General features: G+C 42.9%; 1 protein-coding gene across 4 annotated transcripts in view; it reads left to right on the top strand.

Annotated features, from left to right (window-relative positions):
* ITPR2 (inositol 1,4,5-trisphosphate receptor type 2) overlaps nt 1-17,026 on the top strand; it is a 400,740-nt gene that overhangs the window by 204,045 nt on the left and 179,669 nt on the right. For all 4 annotated transcript variants that reach the window (XM_040987441.1, XM_040987440.1, XM_040987442.1 and 1 more), the window contains 3 exons: nt 1,897-2,087; nt 6,848-6,990; nt 11,840-11,948. In XM_040987441.1, the coding sequence (XP_040843375.1) occupies nt 1,897-2,087; nt 6,848-6,990; nt 11,840-11,948 (443 nt within the window). The remainder of the gene's footprint in view (nt 1-1,896; nt 2,088-6,847; nt 6,991-11,839; nt 11,949-17,026) is intronic.

The following is a 17,026-nucleotide window of genomic DNA, read 5'->3' as shown; positions in this document are numbered from 1 at the left end:
TAATCCTGTCTTCATTCTGTCTTGCCAAAAACAGCTTCCATGTTTCTATTTTCCTTGTGGCAAACTTTCCCATTTCTCAATACAGTTGTTAGGTCTCTTTGTTTTTCATTTTCATTTTTTAAATTCTATAAATTTTATTTTTGATAATTTTTACATATTTGATTAGGGTGTGAAGGGTCAAGGGCTAGAAGAATGTGGGTGAGACCATTGTTTTGAAATTTTTTTTTTCCCCTTTCTGTGTCTGGGGGAGGGGAGAAATAAGGGAAGTCACACCCAGCCTCCCACCCATCCCAGGGCCCCCCCATACCACCCCTCCCGCCATGTGGGACATGCCTCGAGGGTGCTGCTCAAGTGGTTTTGATAGTTTAACAGTTCTGTATTGCTGCCAATCTTGCCATTCCAATCACGATGAAATCTCTCCAGATTCCACTGGCTGGCATAGAGTCTCCATTTGCCCAGGTATTCACTGCCAACTCTTTGCTGGGGCAGTTGATCAGTTGTTCTGACCTCTATTATGGTACCAGGTGTCCTCTGCAGGCTCCAGTCTACTGCCATATCCTCCATGTGCATCTGGATATGCTGTTAACTGCTCCGTCTAACTAAGCCACTGAGGAAGCCCAGCTCTGACACATGCATTCCACAGTCAGACTATGGGACCTGAAATTTCCTCTGTGGTTGGAATTCTGAGTCAAGTTGGGGGGATTCCCAAAGAAATTTCATTTGAGGTGATCACATACCTGATTCTTGTGTGTGCATGCCAGTACAGGGTCTGGTACAGTCCATTGCCCAAAGTGGCCTATGTACATTGTTACTCAGAATTGCTGGGTCAGTTGTCTCTAGCCCTGTCTAATACACAAACTAATGGGTGTTGCAGTCCATCCCAATCCTGCCCACTGCACACTCGGCCCCCACACAAACCAGTGGGACTTGCATGTGGGCTGATGCATCAGTCTGACCCATAAAGATCTTCAGCTCTCTCCCCTCCAAATTACTGGATCTCAGTTCCCTTGCTTACCTGCAAGTACAGTGGCCCTGTCTTTGGGTGTCCCTCAGGATTCATTCCTCACCTACTTGTACAGTTGTCATATCCATGGATGTCGCTAGGCAGTAATTCCATACCCCCAATCCTCCAAAGCTCGTGGCTGGGAGGCTAGCAGGCAGAGCTTGGTGTCTGGCCACTCACAAGGCCAAGACCCTCCTCCTGCCTAGCAGTGGCTGATGGGGATCTAGGATTCCCAGCAGGATGTCTGGGCTGGCGTGGGTACCCCCAGCCACAGCCATGTGGTGTGGGGATCCAGACATCCATGCCACTGCTCAGACTTGACTGGACTCTGCCCAACAACATGGCGGTGGTGGGCAGAGCCATGGTCCTGAGCATGCCCAGAGCTGTCCGAGATCCGTCCCCAGCATGGTCGCTGTGGATGGGGCAAATTCTAGGACCTTGGGCTTGGGCAAACCCCAAACCCTCCCCCACCCTAGCCATGGTGGAAGTTGTTAGGTATATTAATGCAGAAATTTCAGTGACTCTTGGGGCAAAGGGGCTGTAGTATATGTTATCTTTACGTGCATTCTTTTGATGCTGTTTTAAGCTTTTCATTACTACTCTCATGTGTCTTTTCTTGAGTAAGTTTGTGTATATGGAGACACATACACCCTGATTAAGCTGATGAAGAGATTGGATTAGCAGGAGTTTTTCATGTGTTTTCTGTCTGCCTTCCTGTGGGTTTTAGCATCTGGGAAATTACAGATCTGCTTGGTTCTCCTGCATTGATGCTCTATGATGTTTGTTTCAAGGATTCATGAAGAAATCAAATAAGTTTTTGAATGTTTAGTGGTGCACTCAGTATGCATCTCGGCTCCCAAATAAAAGAAACATTAACCAGTTTTCTTTTTCAGCCAAAAATCGTGGTATTGCCATTCCAGTGGATTTGGACAGTCAAGTCAACACCCTGTTCATGAAGAGTCACTCCAATATGGTGCAGAGGGCAGCCCTGGGCTGGAGACTGTCCGCTCGCTCTGGACCACGCTTCAAGGAAGCCCTAGGAGGGCCTGCCTGGGACTACAGAAATATTATTGAAAAGTTACAGGTAAAGTGAAAGCATGGAATCACATTCATTTCTTCTGAACTGTAGCTTTTGAAGTCTGTAGCCACCCAAATCCTTGGTGGCACCAAGCTTTATTGTGCAACTTTATACTACCACCACTCTATTTATTTATGAATTGGAGACCGAGACAAGCAGACACACAGACACAAATACATAGAGCGAGGACTAGGTCACAATCACTGATTCACTTTTTGAGTGATTACTTTTTGAGTAATGGGTGTACCCTTGGACACAAGAAGGCAATTCATTTATGTCCCAGTTGATTGCTGGAACCCAAATACTTGGAGGCTGGAGTCAGGAGCCAGAGCTAGGAATTGTACCAAAATATTGTGTTAGACAATAGTGGCTCACCGGTTTCTTAACTGCTAGGCTAAAAACCAAGCCAATCATTACCTTATTAAATGTATGACTTTCAGGTAAAAGTTGTTGTAATTCCTTTTAATGAATGTATATTGTTTACTGTGTTCCAGTGGTATGTGTAATAGTGAACAGGGATCTTATCAAAATTACACTAAAGCCAATGATGAAATTGGTAAAATAATTTAATATGAAGATTTAGATAACAAATTAGATGTTTGTAGTCAGGCTTGAGTTTATCTTTCGGTGTTATAATTCTTTGATCAGAATGCTGTAAAAAGATGTCTGCCTTTTTAACTGAGTGACTTGCCTGCAGTCTCACTCATACTTTTCATTGGACATTCTGAGACTTTGAGTAATGAAAGATGAGCTAGTCCGCTTGCCTGCCAACGGACTCCCACAGATCAGATGGTCTCAACAACAGAAGTTGGTCTTTTCTCTGTTCTTGAAACAACTAGTGCAAGGTCATGGTTGCAGAAATGTGGGCTTCTTCTGCAGTACCAGTACCAACCCTCAACTTGGAAATGGCTGTCTTCTCTGAGCCCACTCAGTCCTTTCCTGCCTGCTTGGACATACTTGTGATGTGCTAACATCCTCTCCTTAAGAGGACAACAGCCGTGTTGGATTAAGGCCCACCCACAGGGACTCATTGATCTTGACTATGTTTTCAAAGGTCCTGTCTTCCCCTGGAGCCACATTTGAAAAGACTGAAGTAAAACTTCACAGGAGTTTGAGGGGATATGGTCACATTTCAACCCGTAACGAAGTCTTCCCACTCATGTTATTAGAATAAGATTTCATGAAGTTAGTTGCAGTATGACTTGAGAAAAACTTTCTAGATTTGAACAATGGTCAGTGGATAGATGGGAATATGGAAGGGTCATATGTAAATTTGCAATAAATGTGATAAAAAGGATAAGCTAGACTCAAACATTGTGAAACATATGGAGATATGAGTCATCAATGATTTGGGGGAGAAGATCATTGTATGTGAATAAGCAGTTACTGGTAGTTGTTGAGGCTGGTAGAGTAGGATTATCAGGAATATAGTAGAGAAAAGGCAGATTAGTTATACAGGAGTTACTCAGCTTGCCACACAGAATGATATGAAGGTGTGGGATCACCAAGCCTGGAGACTCTGTGATGGAGGGGGATAGAGGGCATGAGGGGAGTTTGTTGCTGTTGTTGAGATTTGTGTTTTAGTTCAAAGGCGGTTACAGAGAGAGAGCGAGACAGAGACAGACAGATATGTTCTTGGTTTATTCCCCAAATATTCACAACAGCTGGAGCTGGGACAGCTTGAAGTCAGGGGCTAGGAACTCCACTTGGATCTCTTGTTTACAGTCAAGGGTCAAAGCACTTGGACCATCGCCTACTCCATTCCCAAGTGCATTATCAGACAGCTGAATCAGAAGTGGAACAGATAGGACTTGAACCAGTGCTCATATGGGATGCCTGTGTTGTGGGTGGCATCTTCATCCACTGTGCCATGACACTGTCCACCCAGAGGTGAGTGGAGACCAGGTGATAAACAAAGAGGGGAGGAGTGAACACAATAGTAGAGTAGTGAGTAAGGTCATTAAAAATACATTCAATTATATTATCAGGCTATTTACTATCTTAGAAGTTAAGTCAGTACAAGGGTATCAGTCATGTACAACTGCATGATATGTACTTTCTATAAACTTTTTGAAGACCTTGCATATTTGGAAGTAGTTTTTGCAGGGATAATAAGATAGGAGGGAAGAAAGGTTGGTGAGAGCCCAAGCAGGGACACTTGTCAGAAGTGACACAAGAAGGAGTATGAGCCAGCGTATAGGAGGGTGTGCCTTAAACTTCCCCTAGTCCAGGGATGGCATTTGTGAGATAAATGCTTCCCAATGAGAACTTTATACTGGGTTACACTCATGAGATACATGCTTACCCAATGAGCACTTTATACTGGCCACTGTGTTAAGTGGTCTAGATAGAGCCAGAGGGTCAGAGGTTCTGTGTGTTCATGGGACACACATTCTAACTCATGATGAAATAAATGATGAAATGTTGATGTAATTAACAATGAGTGAAGCCATGCAGTGTGTTACCCCAACCAGTTACCATGTCAGAAAAGTTATTAGCACGGGGGCAGATAGATGATGGTGAGGGTGTAAATTATTGTAGCCACTGTGGACAACAGCATGGAGATCTGTTAAAAAAAAAAAAAAAAACTAGGAACAGATTTGCCATGTAGGCCAGCGTCCCACTTCTGAGTATGTATCCATGATGTTAATGATTTCCCTGCACCACCATGTTTCAGGCAGCATTGATCACAACGGCCAAAATAGAGAAGCAACCAAAGTGTCCATCAGATGAATGGATAAAGAAAATGTAGCATATTTGCACCATGGAATAATATTTGACTTAAGAAGAATATTTTACCGTTTGCATCAAAATAATTGTGGGGGACATCAGTGTTCAGTGAAATAAGCCAAATCTACAAAGGCCTGTGCCACATGTTCTCCCTTCTAGATGGGAGCTAAAATAAAATAAAACAGAAAAAAGCCTGTTTACCAGTTTTCATGAATGTGTAGTGTTTTGCCAAACTTACTTTGAATTTTTGTTGAATTGTTAAGAATGATATACTACTATGGTTTAGTGAGCTGTTGACTTTTCAAATTTGTTGTATGTGAGTGAAACAGACATCTTCATTTCATTATTGTTTATAGCCCTTTCCTGTATTCTCACTGAACTAAATTGTCTTTTTACTTCGCTTTTAGAGAGGTGTTAAGCCATCGACTATAACATAAATTAAAAAGTGTCATTTGAAATTTTTTTTAAAAATTAAGATGAAGTGCTTTTGCTGCAAAAGCTTTTCAAAATTGCATGTAACTATACACACACATATATCTGTACATATATACATCTATATGTGCATATATATCTGTATATTATATATTTAGAGAGAAAAATCTTTTATCCAGGTTTTATTAAGTAAAGCCAGCTGTCTTCCTTGCTGTTTGTGAGGCATATTCTCTTTCCTTCTTTATGTAATTTCAGGTTTTGCCCTTTCTGTGATTTTTCTCTATTGCCTCCTTCAGCTGTTCTCAGAAGTTTCTCAGAAAGCTTATGTAGAGTAGTTCAAGTATGGACATGGCTGCTTTTGCTGAAAAGGGAGAGTCAGACGGGAGCCAACTCCCACAGTCCTGGAATCGAGCGGCTGGGCTTCCCATCTGCTTCTGTCACAGAGAGTAATAACAGCAATGGCAGCCTCAGCCTCAGAGAGCAGCCCTGCTGTGGGCGAATGCATTGTTTCTTTAAGTAAGGGTTTTATTTATTTATTTTTTAATCCTTGTCTTTTCATATAGTTTGAAAATGAAAGGGGTGCTCTAACCATTAAATGCTGTGCATGAAATTATCACCGCCTATGGTTTATTTTAAAAACACATCAGGGTGCTTTCAACACTGCCCAAGACAGGATTTAGCTAAGGTGGCTTAAATAGTGAAGCTTATTGCCTGGTTTTGTAGCAGGAAAACCCCAGAGTCAAGGCTGTGCTCTGAGTTAGTGAACTTGGCAGCTGTGTGGGCCAGGGCCTTGAAGCTGGAGGTTTGTGGTTTTGCTGTGAGGGCAGCTCACTTCCCAGATGGAGTTCAGGCTCCTTGAGAGCAGCAGGTGATTCTGAAAGAATCTCTGAACCCCCAACAGGTATCCCACTGGCTCTGCAGACTTCCCTGATTCTCATTGGCTGAGACGATGTCACATGATCATGCTGAGGCCTGAGGTTGCAGGGGAAAGTGGAGTAACCAACCCTGACTTAAACTGGTCAACCTTGACTCTTATCCATGAGAATGTTCCGGCCAGATTCAAATACACCAGCATTGTGCTCACAAGGAAGGGGAGTGAGAAAAGCCGTTGGGTGCACACCCCACAGTGACTATCAGAAACTGTAATTTGTAGAACTCTTAAGTGCTGTTGGTCTCCTGGATGGTACTAAGTTCTGGATGGCCAGTGACACACAGGAAGTCTTTTATTTATTTATTTTTTTTCTTCTCTAGCTATTCTCTGGAAGACACCCACAATGTATTCCAGCTTGTCATATCTCTGTTTTAAACCTTGACTTGGCTGGGCCTGAATGCTGACTCTGTCGGCTTTCTCTCTTATGTCTGTCCTTAATAATTTCAGTTAGCCACTCCCTTTCTTTATTTTGTACATGAGTAAACAGCAACAAACAAGAGACCCAGCAGGGTTCATACAGAGATGCATGCCATACTTGAAGCACGAACATTTGGTGCCACATGCAGGAGGCATGTCTAAAGATTCGTTCCTGTTTGGCATTGTTAGTTGCATCTTCTCTTCAGCTGGTGAAATATGAAGCCTCACACGCTTTGTCTCCTGTTTCATTTCTCAGGATGTGGTGGCCTCCTTGGAGCAGCAGTTCAGTCCGATGATGCAGGCTGAATTTTCAGTGCTGGTTGATGTGCTCTACAGTCCAGAATTACTATTCCCTGAGGGAAGTGATGCCAGAATAAGATGTGGCGCCTTCATGTCGAAGTAAGTGGATGCAGTGTGCGGTTCTGCTAGTGTTAACCACCCCGAGGGGCCCTCTGCTGTTTTCCTGTGCACCCTGCTCACACTGGGTGCCAGGCCACAGAGTAGGCAAAAACTGCAAATCTCTGTCCAAAGGTACTTCCTCACTAGTTGTACAGGGGTCATTTGAATTTTGGTGAAAGTGTAGTTTATTACATTTTACTAAAATCTCCCATAATCGAAAAACATCGTTAGATACAAGTTGTCATTCAGAGTTTTGGTTCTGTTTTCTTCGTGCAACATTTGTGGTCTGTTGAAGTCACTGATTTCTACTCACTTAGAAGGGAAGGAGAGGGAGGCATTGCTTACTGAGGTTTTGCAGGTGTCGTTCTCTGCTTTGCAGATGGTTTTGTCCCATTTGCATAATCTCCTGGTAAAGGTGAGGCTCAGGTGTGTTTTGGATACCGAACTGTGACCTCCTAGCTCCTGCGCTTGGCCTGGCTGCCATGGTGATGTTCAGCTGCACTTCCTTCCTTCACTTCTCTCTGCACTTTTGTGGCGCTGTTAGATCTGTTGTGATTAGCCTGTGTACTAGAATATCTCCTTGCTGGTGGTAAGTCGAAATTTCTCAAGGAAATGCTACCCATGTCAGCAGTTGTGCAGAAAGGTAGAGCTGGCTCCAGAAGCAAGAGGCGTGACTTTAGGTAGATAGCTTTTGGTCACTTCAGTGAGGTATTTGCAAGTAATCACACCATAGTCCCTCATATACCAGGTGGAGTGTGTGGATGGAGTCAGTGTGATGATCGCCATGCCGCTGGTCATCATCCATCCCAGGTTATGGTGGTACAGTGGAGGATGTTACTGAGAGTAACCTAATGTGCTCCTCCACGCCTGCCTACCATGTCCTGAGGCAGCAAGGAAAGTCTGGCCATTGAAAGGAGTGGACCAGGGAAGTCTACCCGGGGGAGTAGACTGGGTATACAAGGACTACAGGCAGCGTGTTAAAGTATAGGTGGAAGTTCCTATGTTATCGTCAGAATGTAGGCTTATTGACTGCAAGGTGCCTGAGGATGTGGACACTTGCCAATCTTTTTATAATGACATTTTAGTGAAGAGGTCAAGACAGTTTTCAAAACTGTTGACTGCTTGAGAACATTAGTCACAAAATTGTAAGTAAAGGCATAGCCTAGTAGTTCAGTATACAAATAGAGCTTTGAAAAATACTCCCAAAGAACTGTATCAGCGTGTAGAAGATCAGTTTGGATGTAGCTTATAAGTCTGAGAATTTTAACTTTAGTAAATTAATCTGATTGTGTTGGTACATCTTAGAGATTGGACAGCTGGAAACAGGGTTGGTGAACTCTGGCTGTCAGGCTGATTTGATCCTGCTGCTGATTTTTATAAAGTTATGTTGAAACATGACCATACACACTCATTCATGTGTTGTTTGTGGCTCCTTTCATGCTACTATGGCAAAGTTAGCTGGTTACCAATGAGATTGAATGGCACCCAAATCCTAAAGTATTTACTGCCTAACCCTGTAGAGAAAAAAATTTTTTTCTTATTTCCTTCTTAAGAGTAAGGGTGTGAACATGGTAGCAATGAACTATATACAGCTATTTCAATTAGAATTGAAATAATTTAAAAAAAATTGTCTCTTGCATTGGCCACATTTTGGGAGCTCACTGGCCACTTGTGCTAATGGCTAACAGAAGTGCACAGGTATACATCCTCACACAAGGCTGTGTCTGACAGTAGTGTTCTTGAACTTGAAGACTGAGGTCTATGGTTGAGTGTTACAAACTCAGGAGATCAGGTGCATATTTACCCTTGTTAAAGATGGAGGTAAGGGTGTGGCACCATAGGGTAGACTCAAAGGGAAGATGTGAAATGACACGGTAAGAGACTGGATTACAGCACCTGCCCTGCGAGTGGGGCGAAACAATGTCCCAGTCACTCTGTGAGTCCGAGAAGAGATTGCTGTGCTGTGACAATATTATTATGCTTCGAGGCTCAGAAATGTTTTATTTTCTGCTCTACTGCTTACCCTACTGTGCTCGTCTGAAGGGCAGTTTCATTTTCATGGATATCAAAATTAGAATCCAGCTTTGCTAATGTAGCCATGAGGTACCTTAGAGCACACAGCTCTGCAGTCAAGCTCGTCTGGAGAGTCGGAGTTCAGGGCCGTGGCCTAAGCGGGAGTTGATGCTTTCTCAGATGGTGTTCCTTCCTGGAATCTGCTGATCCATGAGGGTCTGCAGGAGGATGTGAGTGCTGGAATCCAGGAGGGGACTTGGGTGCACAGAGCCAGGGAATAGGTCCCTGTGAGTGCTGCTGTTGAGGGCAGCTGGTTATCAACCTGCTCTGGGTAGTTCCTCTTCCTTTCTTTTAAAAGCTTATTATTAATATAAAAAGAACAGATCTCCTGCTTCATGGATACAGTTCTAAGAAGATAATCTTCCTTCTCTTTCTCCTCCTCTCCCCAGCCTCACTTCCCCTCCTTCCCTACTGCTTTTTTGTTTTTAAAATTTTGACCCCCCACTTCCCCCCAAAAAAACCATATAACTTTTACTCTATTCTATAAAGCCAAAGCCCAGGTATACTGTCAGTCATAATTTTCAACAAGTGACAAGCAAGAAGACTACAATTCCACTGGAGTATAAACAGGAGCTGAAAGCAACATATAGCAAGATTCTTGTTCATTCCTGTATATTTTTTTCTGTTCTATATTAACTGCCATGTATCAGGAAGTATGTGTTTTTCTTTTGTTTTACAAAAGAGCATGTCAAAGTTTTTCAGAGTTTAGAATATGATACATTTATGGATTTAAAAATTATTTAGATGCAGCTAATTTAAAAATTATACACACAATATAAGTGCATCTCATATAGAAAATTTATTTACATACACATTTAGACAATGCAATTGATTTGTGCAATTTATTTTCTTGATTTTAGGAAAAAAATTGAATGTTGCTGATCTAATGCAACCCCAAATTTTGAGATACTTGAATACCTTTTATAAATCCGTAGCAAGTCATCATTCGGTTATGTTCTGTACTTTCAATCTGGCTAGTGAACTGAATATTTCTTTTAAGGAAGAATTAAAGAACATGGAAACTTCTTAGCCTGTGAGAGAGGGGAAAGCAGTCAAAAGAAATCAGAGCCTCCACCAACACTCTTCTTATTTATTCAGAAATTGTCAAGTGGCTTCTGTTTTCTTGCAAGGGAGAACTTGGGAATAGTTACTCTGCTGCTGGGCATGGCCACATGGGGGTGGGACCCTCAGCCAGACTCAGGCGGCCTGCGTGAGGCTGTTGGTGTGGTGGTGTACCACCCCATGGGTATGCGTTAGGTGCTGTCCACATAGTAACCCTGTGAGTCTGTTTCAGGGATGTGGGAGCCATTCCCCCTCTTCCTCCCTCCCAGTGCGTCTTCCTTCCAAGCCTTGGCTATGATCTGTCTACCAACTCTTTTTTCCTGGTCGTGCCATTCCCGCTTTCTCTCATATGCACGTTGTCATGCAGGCACTTTAAACAGCCACTCCCTCTTTCCAAGCCAAATGTGCTATAGTTCTCCCTCAGGGCTTTGGGTTTCAGCTGGCAGTGGGCATGTGACGTCATTTTCTGGACAGGACGGTGTGCTTTCTGCCTCTGCTGGTTTCAGGGATGCCTGTTTCCCAGGCCCTTCCCTGCTGGGTGAAATCTCTGAAGTTGAATGTTAGATCCTCATAGTCAATCTCCAATCAGGTAATCCCTGAGCCCACTGAGAGTAGCCACGGTTATCCCCCGGCCCTGAGATTCAGGACTGGTGAATGTGCTGTGTCCATGCTCACCAGGGAGTGCCGATAGGTTTGGCTCTCAAGGCAGGTGGGTGTGAGGTGTCCCCAGATTCATTTCCCGCCCCCTTGCCCCCCCCCCCCAGCTCCGAATATTGCATAGCTACAGGCAAGCTACTTCCTCTCAGAGTCGTCTGCTTCTTGGTTGGCTGTTGAGGTTGGTTGACCCTGATGCTGATGGGCACTTGCCAGCCATTGGCAGTACACCTCGCTCTTTCTCAGGGCTGTGTCCCACAGTGCTTATTACATCACTGTATTCGATCATTGCCTTTTATTCTGCATCATTGTTGTTTGAGGAAGACCTTCCATGGGTGTGTTCTGAGGACCCATTTTTTAAAAACACATGCTGCATATTCCAAGTTGTAAATTGTGACTGTGAACATCTGACTCAATTTTGAGTTCCTGTTGATGTCACAGAACAGTGATACTGAAGTGCGTTTCCTAGCACAACACCAGTTTACCCCTTAAGAGTAGTTTGTCTCCAGACTAACAAAAATAATAAATCTATAGACTGTGTTGATGTTACTGTTTTGTTTGTGTCATTCCTAATTGCAGAAACTGCCTGTTTCTTTCAAGCCCCAGCACGGAAAAAATAGCATATTACAGTTAGTGGGGACTGGAACGCTGCCTGCCAGGCTAAGGTGGCAATGTCGTGTGACACCACTGCAGTCGTATAAGTAATCCAATAGAGTGCATGGAAGGTATATAGTATGTAACATAATGAAATGCACGTACTACACATATTCATAATTTTCTACTAGCAAAGCACATGATGTGGAGAGCATCACTCTTATTGTTTTTGGAGAAGATTAGGTCCCACTAAACGAATCTCATCAACATTTGAGAAACACCGGTATATATTACCTATAAGACAAAGAGGATGTTTGGTAATGCAGGGTTTATAGCTGAAATACAATTTAAAAACATTTGGGCATGAGTATCTGGCTTACTTCCTATTTTCAAATGCTTTCTGTAGAATTTCTTGTCACTTGAAGAGAAATCATTGTCCTACTTAAAGTGTAATATTTGCTTTAAGGCTGATTAATCACACGAAGAAACTAATGGAGAAAGAAGAAAAACTGTGCATTAAGATCCTTCAGACATTACGAGAGATGCTGGAGAAGAAGGACAGCTTTGTAGAAGAGGTATTCTTTTTCATTTTTTGGTATTTGGACATAAAGTGGGGTTTTCAGAATCCTGTGACTCCCAAGAGTTTGTTGTATGATCACTTGTGTTCTGTGTGAATGGTGTGTATGCCTGGGTAATTTGAGCTTTTGTGGTGTTCATCTCGTACCCTGCTTTGATTTGGCTTGTTTCATTATGCTCGGTTGTGGATAGTGTTTTCCTCACAGTGTTTCAGCAGGTGAAGTGACCTTTTCAAACAATGAGTGATTGAGATGCGCTATTCAGATTTCGTACTCTGTTCAGCTTGCCGCAAGTTGAGAATGTGCATTTTGGCATCTGTGATTTTGTTAGCAAAAATATGTGTTTATGTTATTTTGATAATACTGTGCATTATAATACTTTTTAATAAGTGGAATAGTCAGCTTCTATTCTTAACTGCATTAATTTAAACACTGCAAAAAATGATTTTCAGGGTAATATCAACTTACAGATTATGCTTGTCAGCCTGTTATTAAGAATGACAGCTCAGGTGCTCATTAACAGATAGCTAGCAGCATGTTTAATACCCACGGTGATGCACTTAAATATAAAATATAAATCTGGAGAAGTTTTTTCTTCTTTCCTTAGCTAGCTGTCTCTACTTCTTTGTCAGACATCAGGTGAAGTTCATATTGTGCTCCTTAATTGCTTTTTGGTTCTTTTCTGTAAATACTCTAAAATCTGATATTAAAAAATTTGATTTTATTTATTAATGTGCACAGATGCTGCCAAATTCCAAAAATATCATAGTTTTTTTCCCCAAATCCATTCAAATAGAAATCCATCCATTTTAGATGCAGTGGAATCTAAAATATTAATGGAAGGGGCATTGTTTCAGATTACTCCATTTGAATCAAATGTTTGCTTCAGGTATCAAAATGCCTTTCATTTTGCATTCATGTTCTTCATTATTTAAACTGTATTTGGGAGGCAAGCCATCCAAATAAAGATGGTCACTGAAGTTTTAGCAGATACTTCTCAGATTTGAGACTCAGGAAATGAATAGAAGTTGGATGTGTGCTGTGCTTCCAAAACATGGGAAGCCAAGTTCCTTGGGACAGCTTGTTGCCTTTCTCTGCTGAAAATGTTGCTGTCTCTTGTTTGGTTCCTGTTTGGTTCTGACTGAAGTGCTGGGTCTGAAAATCCCAGCCGTTTAACTCTATCTTGATCTCTCCTCTGGCGGTTCACTGACCAAACGGCCTCAGTGTTCGGGGCTGAGTGAGGCTGACAGGAGGAGCGTGAAACTCCTTCAGGGTCTTTCCATGTGGGTATCAGGGGCTCAGGTACTTGAGCCATCTTCTGCTGCCTTGCGTTGTCAGGGAGCTGGCTAGGAAGTGCAGCAGCTGGCACCTGAGCAAACTGATGAGAAATGCCAGCATCACAAGCAATGTATTAATCTGCTGTGCCAGCAGGACAGTACCTGTGGTACAGGGTTAAGCACCATTGTTTGGTTTTAGAATAGTAACTAGTATTTACTAAGAGCTAGCTCTCCGTGTATCAGACAGTGTCCCTACCCCTGCATTTATGTTATCTTGTCTAATCACTGACTCTGTGCTGTAGAGTTCTCATCTCCCTGTTCTGATGAGGCAGCTGAGCTAGAGGGAGCAAGAGGCCACTTGTCTCGTAAATGAAAGAAAGTTGGAAATCAAACCCAAACTTTCCGGCTTCTGAGCTCATACTCTTAACTTGCATGTCACATCCAAGTGTGACTTAGAATCACAATTTTGTTTCCCCAGATATAGCGCTAAGTAAAGTGACAAGTTCTTTAACTTTTCTTTTGATAAAACCTGCCTAAGTGTGTGCTGAAAGCAGGGAGCAGTTCTTCAAATAGCCACTTAAGGTGCGAGCATTTTAGGCTAACCTGATCGGGGTCTGTGTGCTGCCATAGTGGTGAGGACTTAACAGGTCATGGTCAGGGTGTGATTGTACGTGGTGTTGGTCATAATCTTCATGTCCTGCCCAGGGTCTGTGTTGGTGGCCCCCAGAACATTAGACATGGAAGTTCTGACTGATGGTAAGGTATTGCCTGCAAACAGTGTGGCATTCAACACATAGCGCAGCTTTCAACTCAGAGCTGTGATCTTTGCCTGTGCCCACGTGGAGGAGGTGGTGATAGCACACAGAACACTGATAGCAGACGTGGCTCCCTAGTGGGAAAGTTGGCATCTGGAATGAAATGAAAAGGATCTTCCAGAAATGATGCCTGCCTTGAACAACGTTTAATATGACCACTATCCTTTTGCGTACCCCTCCCCCCGCTGCCAAACTCTTAACATTTCCTGTCTCCTGCATTAAAAAGAATGTATTATTTTCCTCAGCAGGAGAAATAAGTGATGGTATCTAATCTTTTGTTTTTGATTGTGAAGAACAGGAAAAGACTGCTGCAGTAGGAGTAAGTGGCTTAACTCCCACGTGAAATGTGCATGTCTGTCAGCCCCAATAGTCCCCGCGTTGTTGAGCGCTTGTGGGCTGCCTCAGGTGCCTGTGCCTGGGAGCTGCTCTGCAGAACCGTTCACCTGCTGTGCAGCCACTCCTTTCATTCTGTAACAGGCAGATACACATATTGAGCGGAAATCTGCTTTGCAGGCACATTGTAACTGAAGAATTTGATAATAACTATTTTGCTAAGGAAAATCAATTTCAGTATCAACTACATTTTGTGGTAGTATTTTGCCAAATGTATTTTAGGGGTAAGCACAGTATTTTATATATAAGTGCTCTGTTACTTTACACGCAGTGGTGATGTTCTAAATGTGCACCTTCTTAATCATTCATAATATTGTATGTATGTGATTTTTAACTGGATAAATGAATGGAAATATATGTGTCTCTCTACTTGGAGTGAGAGATCTGTTTAGAAGTGTAGGTTTGTATGTTTCCATCTGGCATATAGAGTCCTTATGGCTTTTATAAGCAACAGGTTTGTGGTTTTTTTTTTTTTAATGTGGTTATTTGTTGGACCATCAATTGTTAAGTTTAGCAGATTTACCATAATCATGTGACTTCTTTGCTACAAAAAAAGTTGAAAAGTTCTGAACCTTGCCATTCCTGCATTTTCCCTTTCATAATTTGACAGATAACACCAGTGCTTCAGGGGTTTCCTGGCTTTGCTGTGAACAGAGGAAAGAACTTACACATATGTCACTTCTACTAAGTGTGTCGACCATGTGGTGGATAATGATTGTAGCTAGGAGAAGAAAAAATGGTGCTGACATTACCAAGCAAACTTGGGTAACATTAAAATGCTAGAGGAGAATTAAGAACAGAAAGAAAACAGCACTACAGTTCATGTGTCCTTCGGTTCTGCCAGTCCTTGCCACCTAAGTCTCATCTCGGCTCCTTTCCCGGAGGCCTTGGGAGGTGAATATAGCTCTGTGCTTGTCTAGTTGGTACCATTCTGGCATTTATAAATCTTACCTGTCCTATCATTTTAGACCCTCTTTTAACACGCCTTTGAGGATTTCTCCTGGGAATTCTGTTTGTAAATTAAATTAGAGCTACCTCTAGGGTAAGTCTGATTTGTAAATTGAAGAGGGGCCCAAGGGCTCTTCCCTGCTATGGTTTGGAGGTCACGTGGCTGCATTTCCTTCTGGCCTTGGGTGGGTTCCATGAAAGGTATGATGTTGGAGGACAGGGCTGCTGTTCCTCTAAAGTACCCCCAGTGTATAGTTTCATATCCTACACACAGACTTGCTTAATCAGTATTTGTGTATTGGCTGGCTGCCTGGCTGTAAGTGTAGCTATACATGTTACTCTGCAAGGCCAGCCTATTGGCCTCCACTAATCCTAGTCAGGAAGAAGAGTCCAAAAATATCATTCCAAGTTCCACTTGGCATGTTTTTGTAACAAGGAATTAAAATTCATGTCATAGGAACTGGTGCAGGGGGCACTGCAGCTAAGCCTCTGCCTTTGGTGCCAGTTTTATTTGGGTGCTGGTTTGAGTCCTAGCTGCTCTACTTCCCATCCAGCTCCCTGCTTATGGCCTGGGAAGCAGTGGAGGATGGCCCAAGTGCTTGGGCTCCTGGCTTCGGACCAGCTCAGCTCTTGCTGTTAAGGTCATTGGAGGAATGAACCAGCAGATGAGAGAAGTCTCTGTCTCTTACTCTCTTTCTGTAATTTTTCCTTCCCATTAAAAATAAGCAAATCCTTAAAGAAGTAATAAAAAAAACTCAAGGTATAAAGAATAGTATTTGTAAGGTCATGAGAAAAGGAAGACAAAACAAAGGTGCCTCATTAATGAGCATGCATGACTACCCGGGGCAAGAAGTACAAAGTCCTCCCAGGAAGAGGCATGGACAGTGAGAATCCAATCCAGTGCTTACATAGATTATAATGGGATGATGTTGAAGACACTAACTCAGGGCTGTGTACTCCTGGCATCTCCACCTGGGTGCTGGCTGATTTGTTTTCTCTCACAGTATTGGAATATGGGAGTGAGGAAGGAGCTGTCTGTTAGGAGGGGTAGCCCAGCGGACTTCTCATGCAGAGTGAGCCTTACAGAAGGCTTCTTGCCACCGTCCACCATGCAGCCGTGTATTAGTTCAGTAACCAGGTGGCAGTGTATGTAGAGGTGACCGAGAGTATCCATCCTTTTGGCTGAATTAGAAACATCACTGGCTCCGGGGCCTGGCGTGATAGCCTAGTGGTTAAATCCTTGCCTTAAATCTGCCGTGATCTCATATGGGTGCCTGTTCCTGTCTCAGATGCTCCACTTTCCATCCAGCTCCCTGTTTGTGGCCTGGGAAAGCAGTAGATGATGGTCCAAAGCCTTGAGACCCTGCATCCATATGGGAGACAAAGAGGAAGTTCAGATCAGCTCAGCTCTGGCCGTTGCGGCTACTTAGGGAGTGAACCAGTGGACAGAAAATCTGTTTGTCTTTCCTTCTCTCTGTAAATCTGAACTTCCAATAAAAAAAGGATAAAGATAAATCTTAAAAAAAAAAAAAAGGTCTGTTGCTCCTTTGACATGAAGGTCCCCTTGCAGGTCAGCCTGGCACCTGGCAGCTGCTACCATCACAGTCATTTCTCTCATACAACCTTCAGAACCCAGCTCACTGTG

The sequence above is a fragment of the Ochotona curzoniae genome, unplaced genomic scaffold (assembly GCF_017591425.1).
Source record: "Ochotona curzoniae isolate NIBS_2020 unplaced genomic scaffold, NIBS_Ocur_1.0 contig_4645, whole genome shotgun sequence".
Classification (NCBI taxonomy): Eukaryota; Metazoa; Chordata; class Mammalia; order Lagomorpha; family Ochotonidae; genus Ochotona; species Ochotona curzoniae.
Note: the sequence above shows the minus strand (reverse complement) of the source record. Positions and strands in the feature narration are given on the sequence as shown.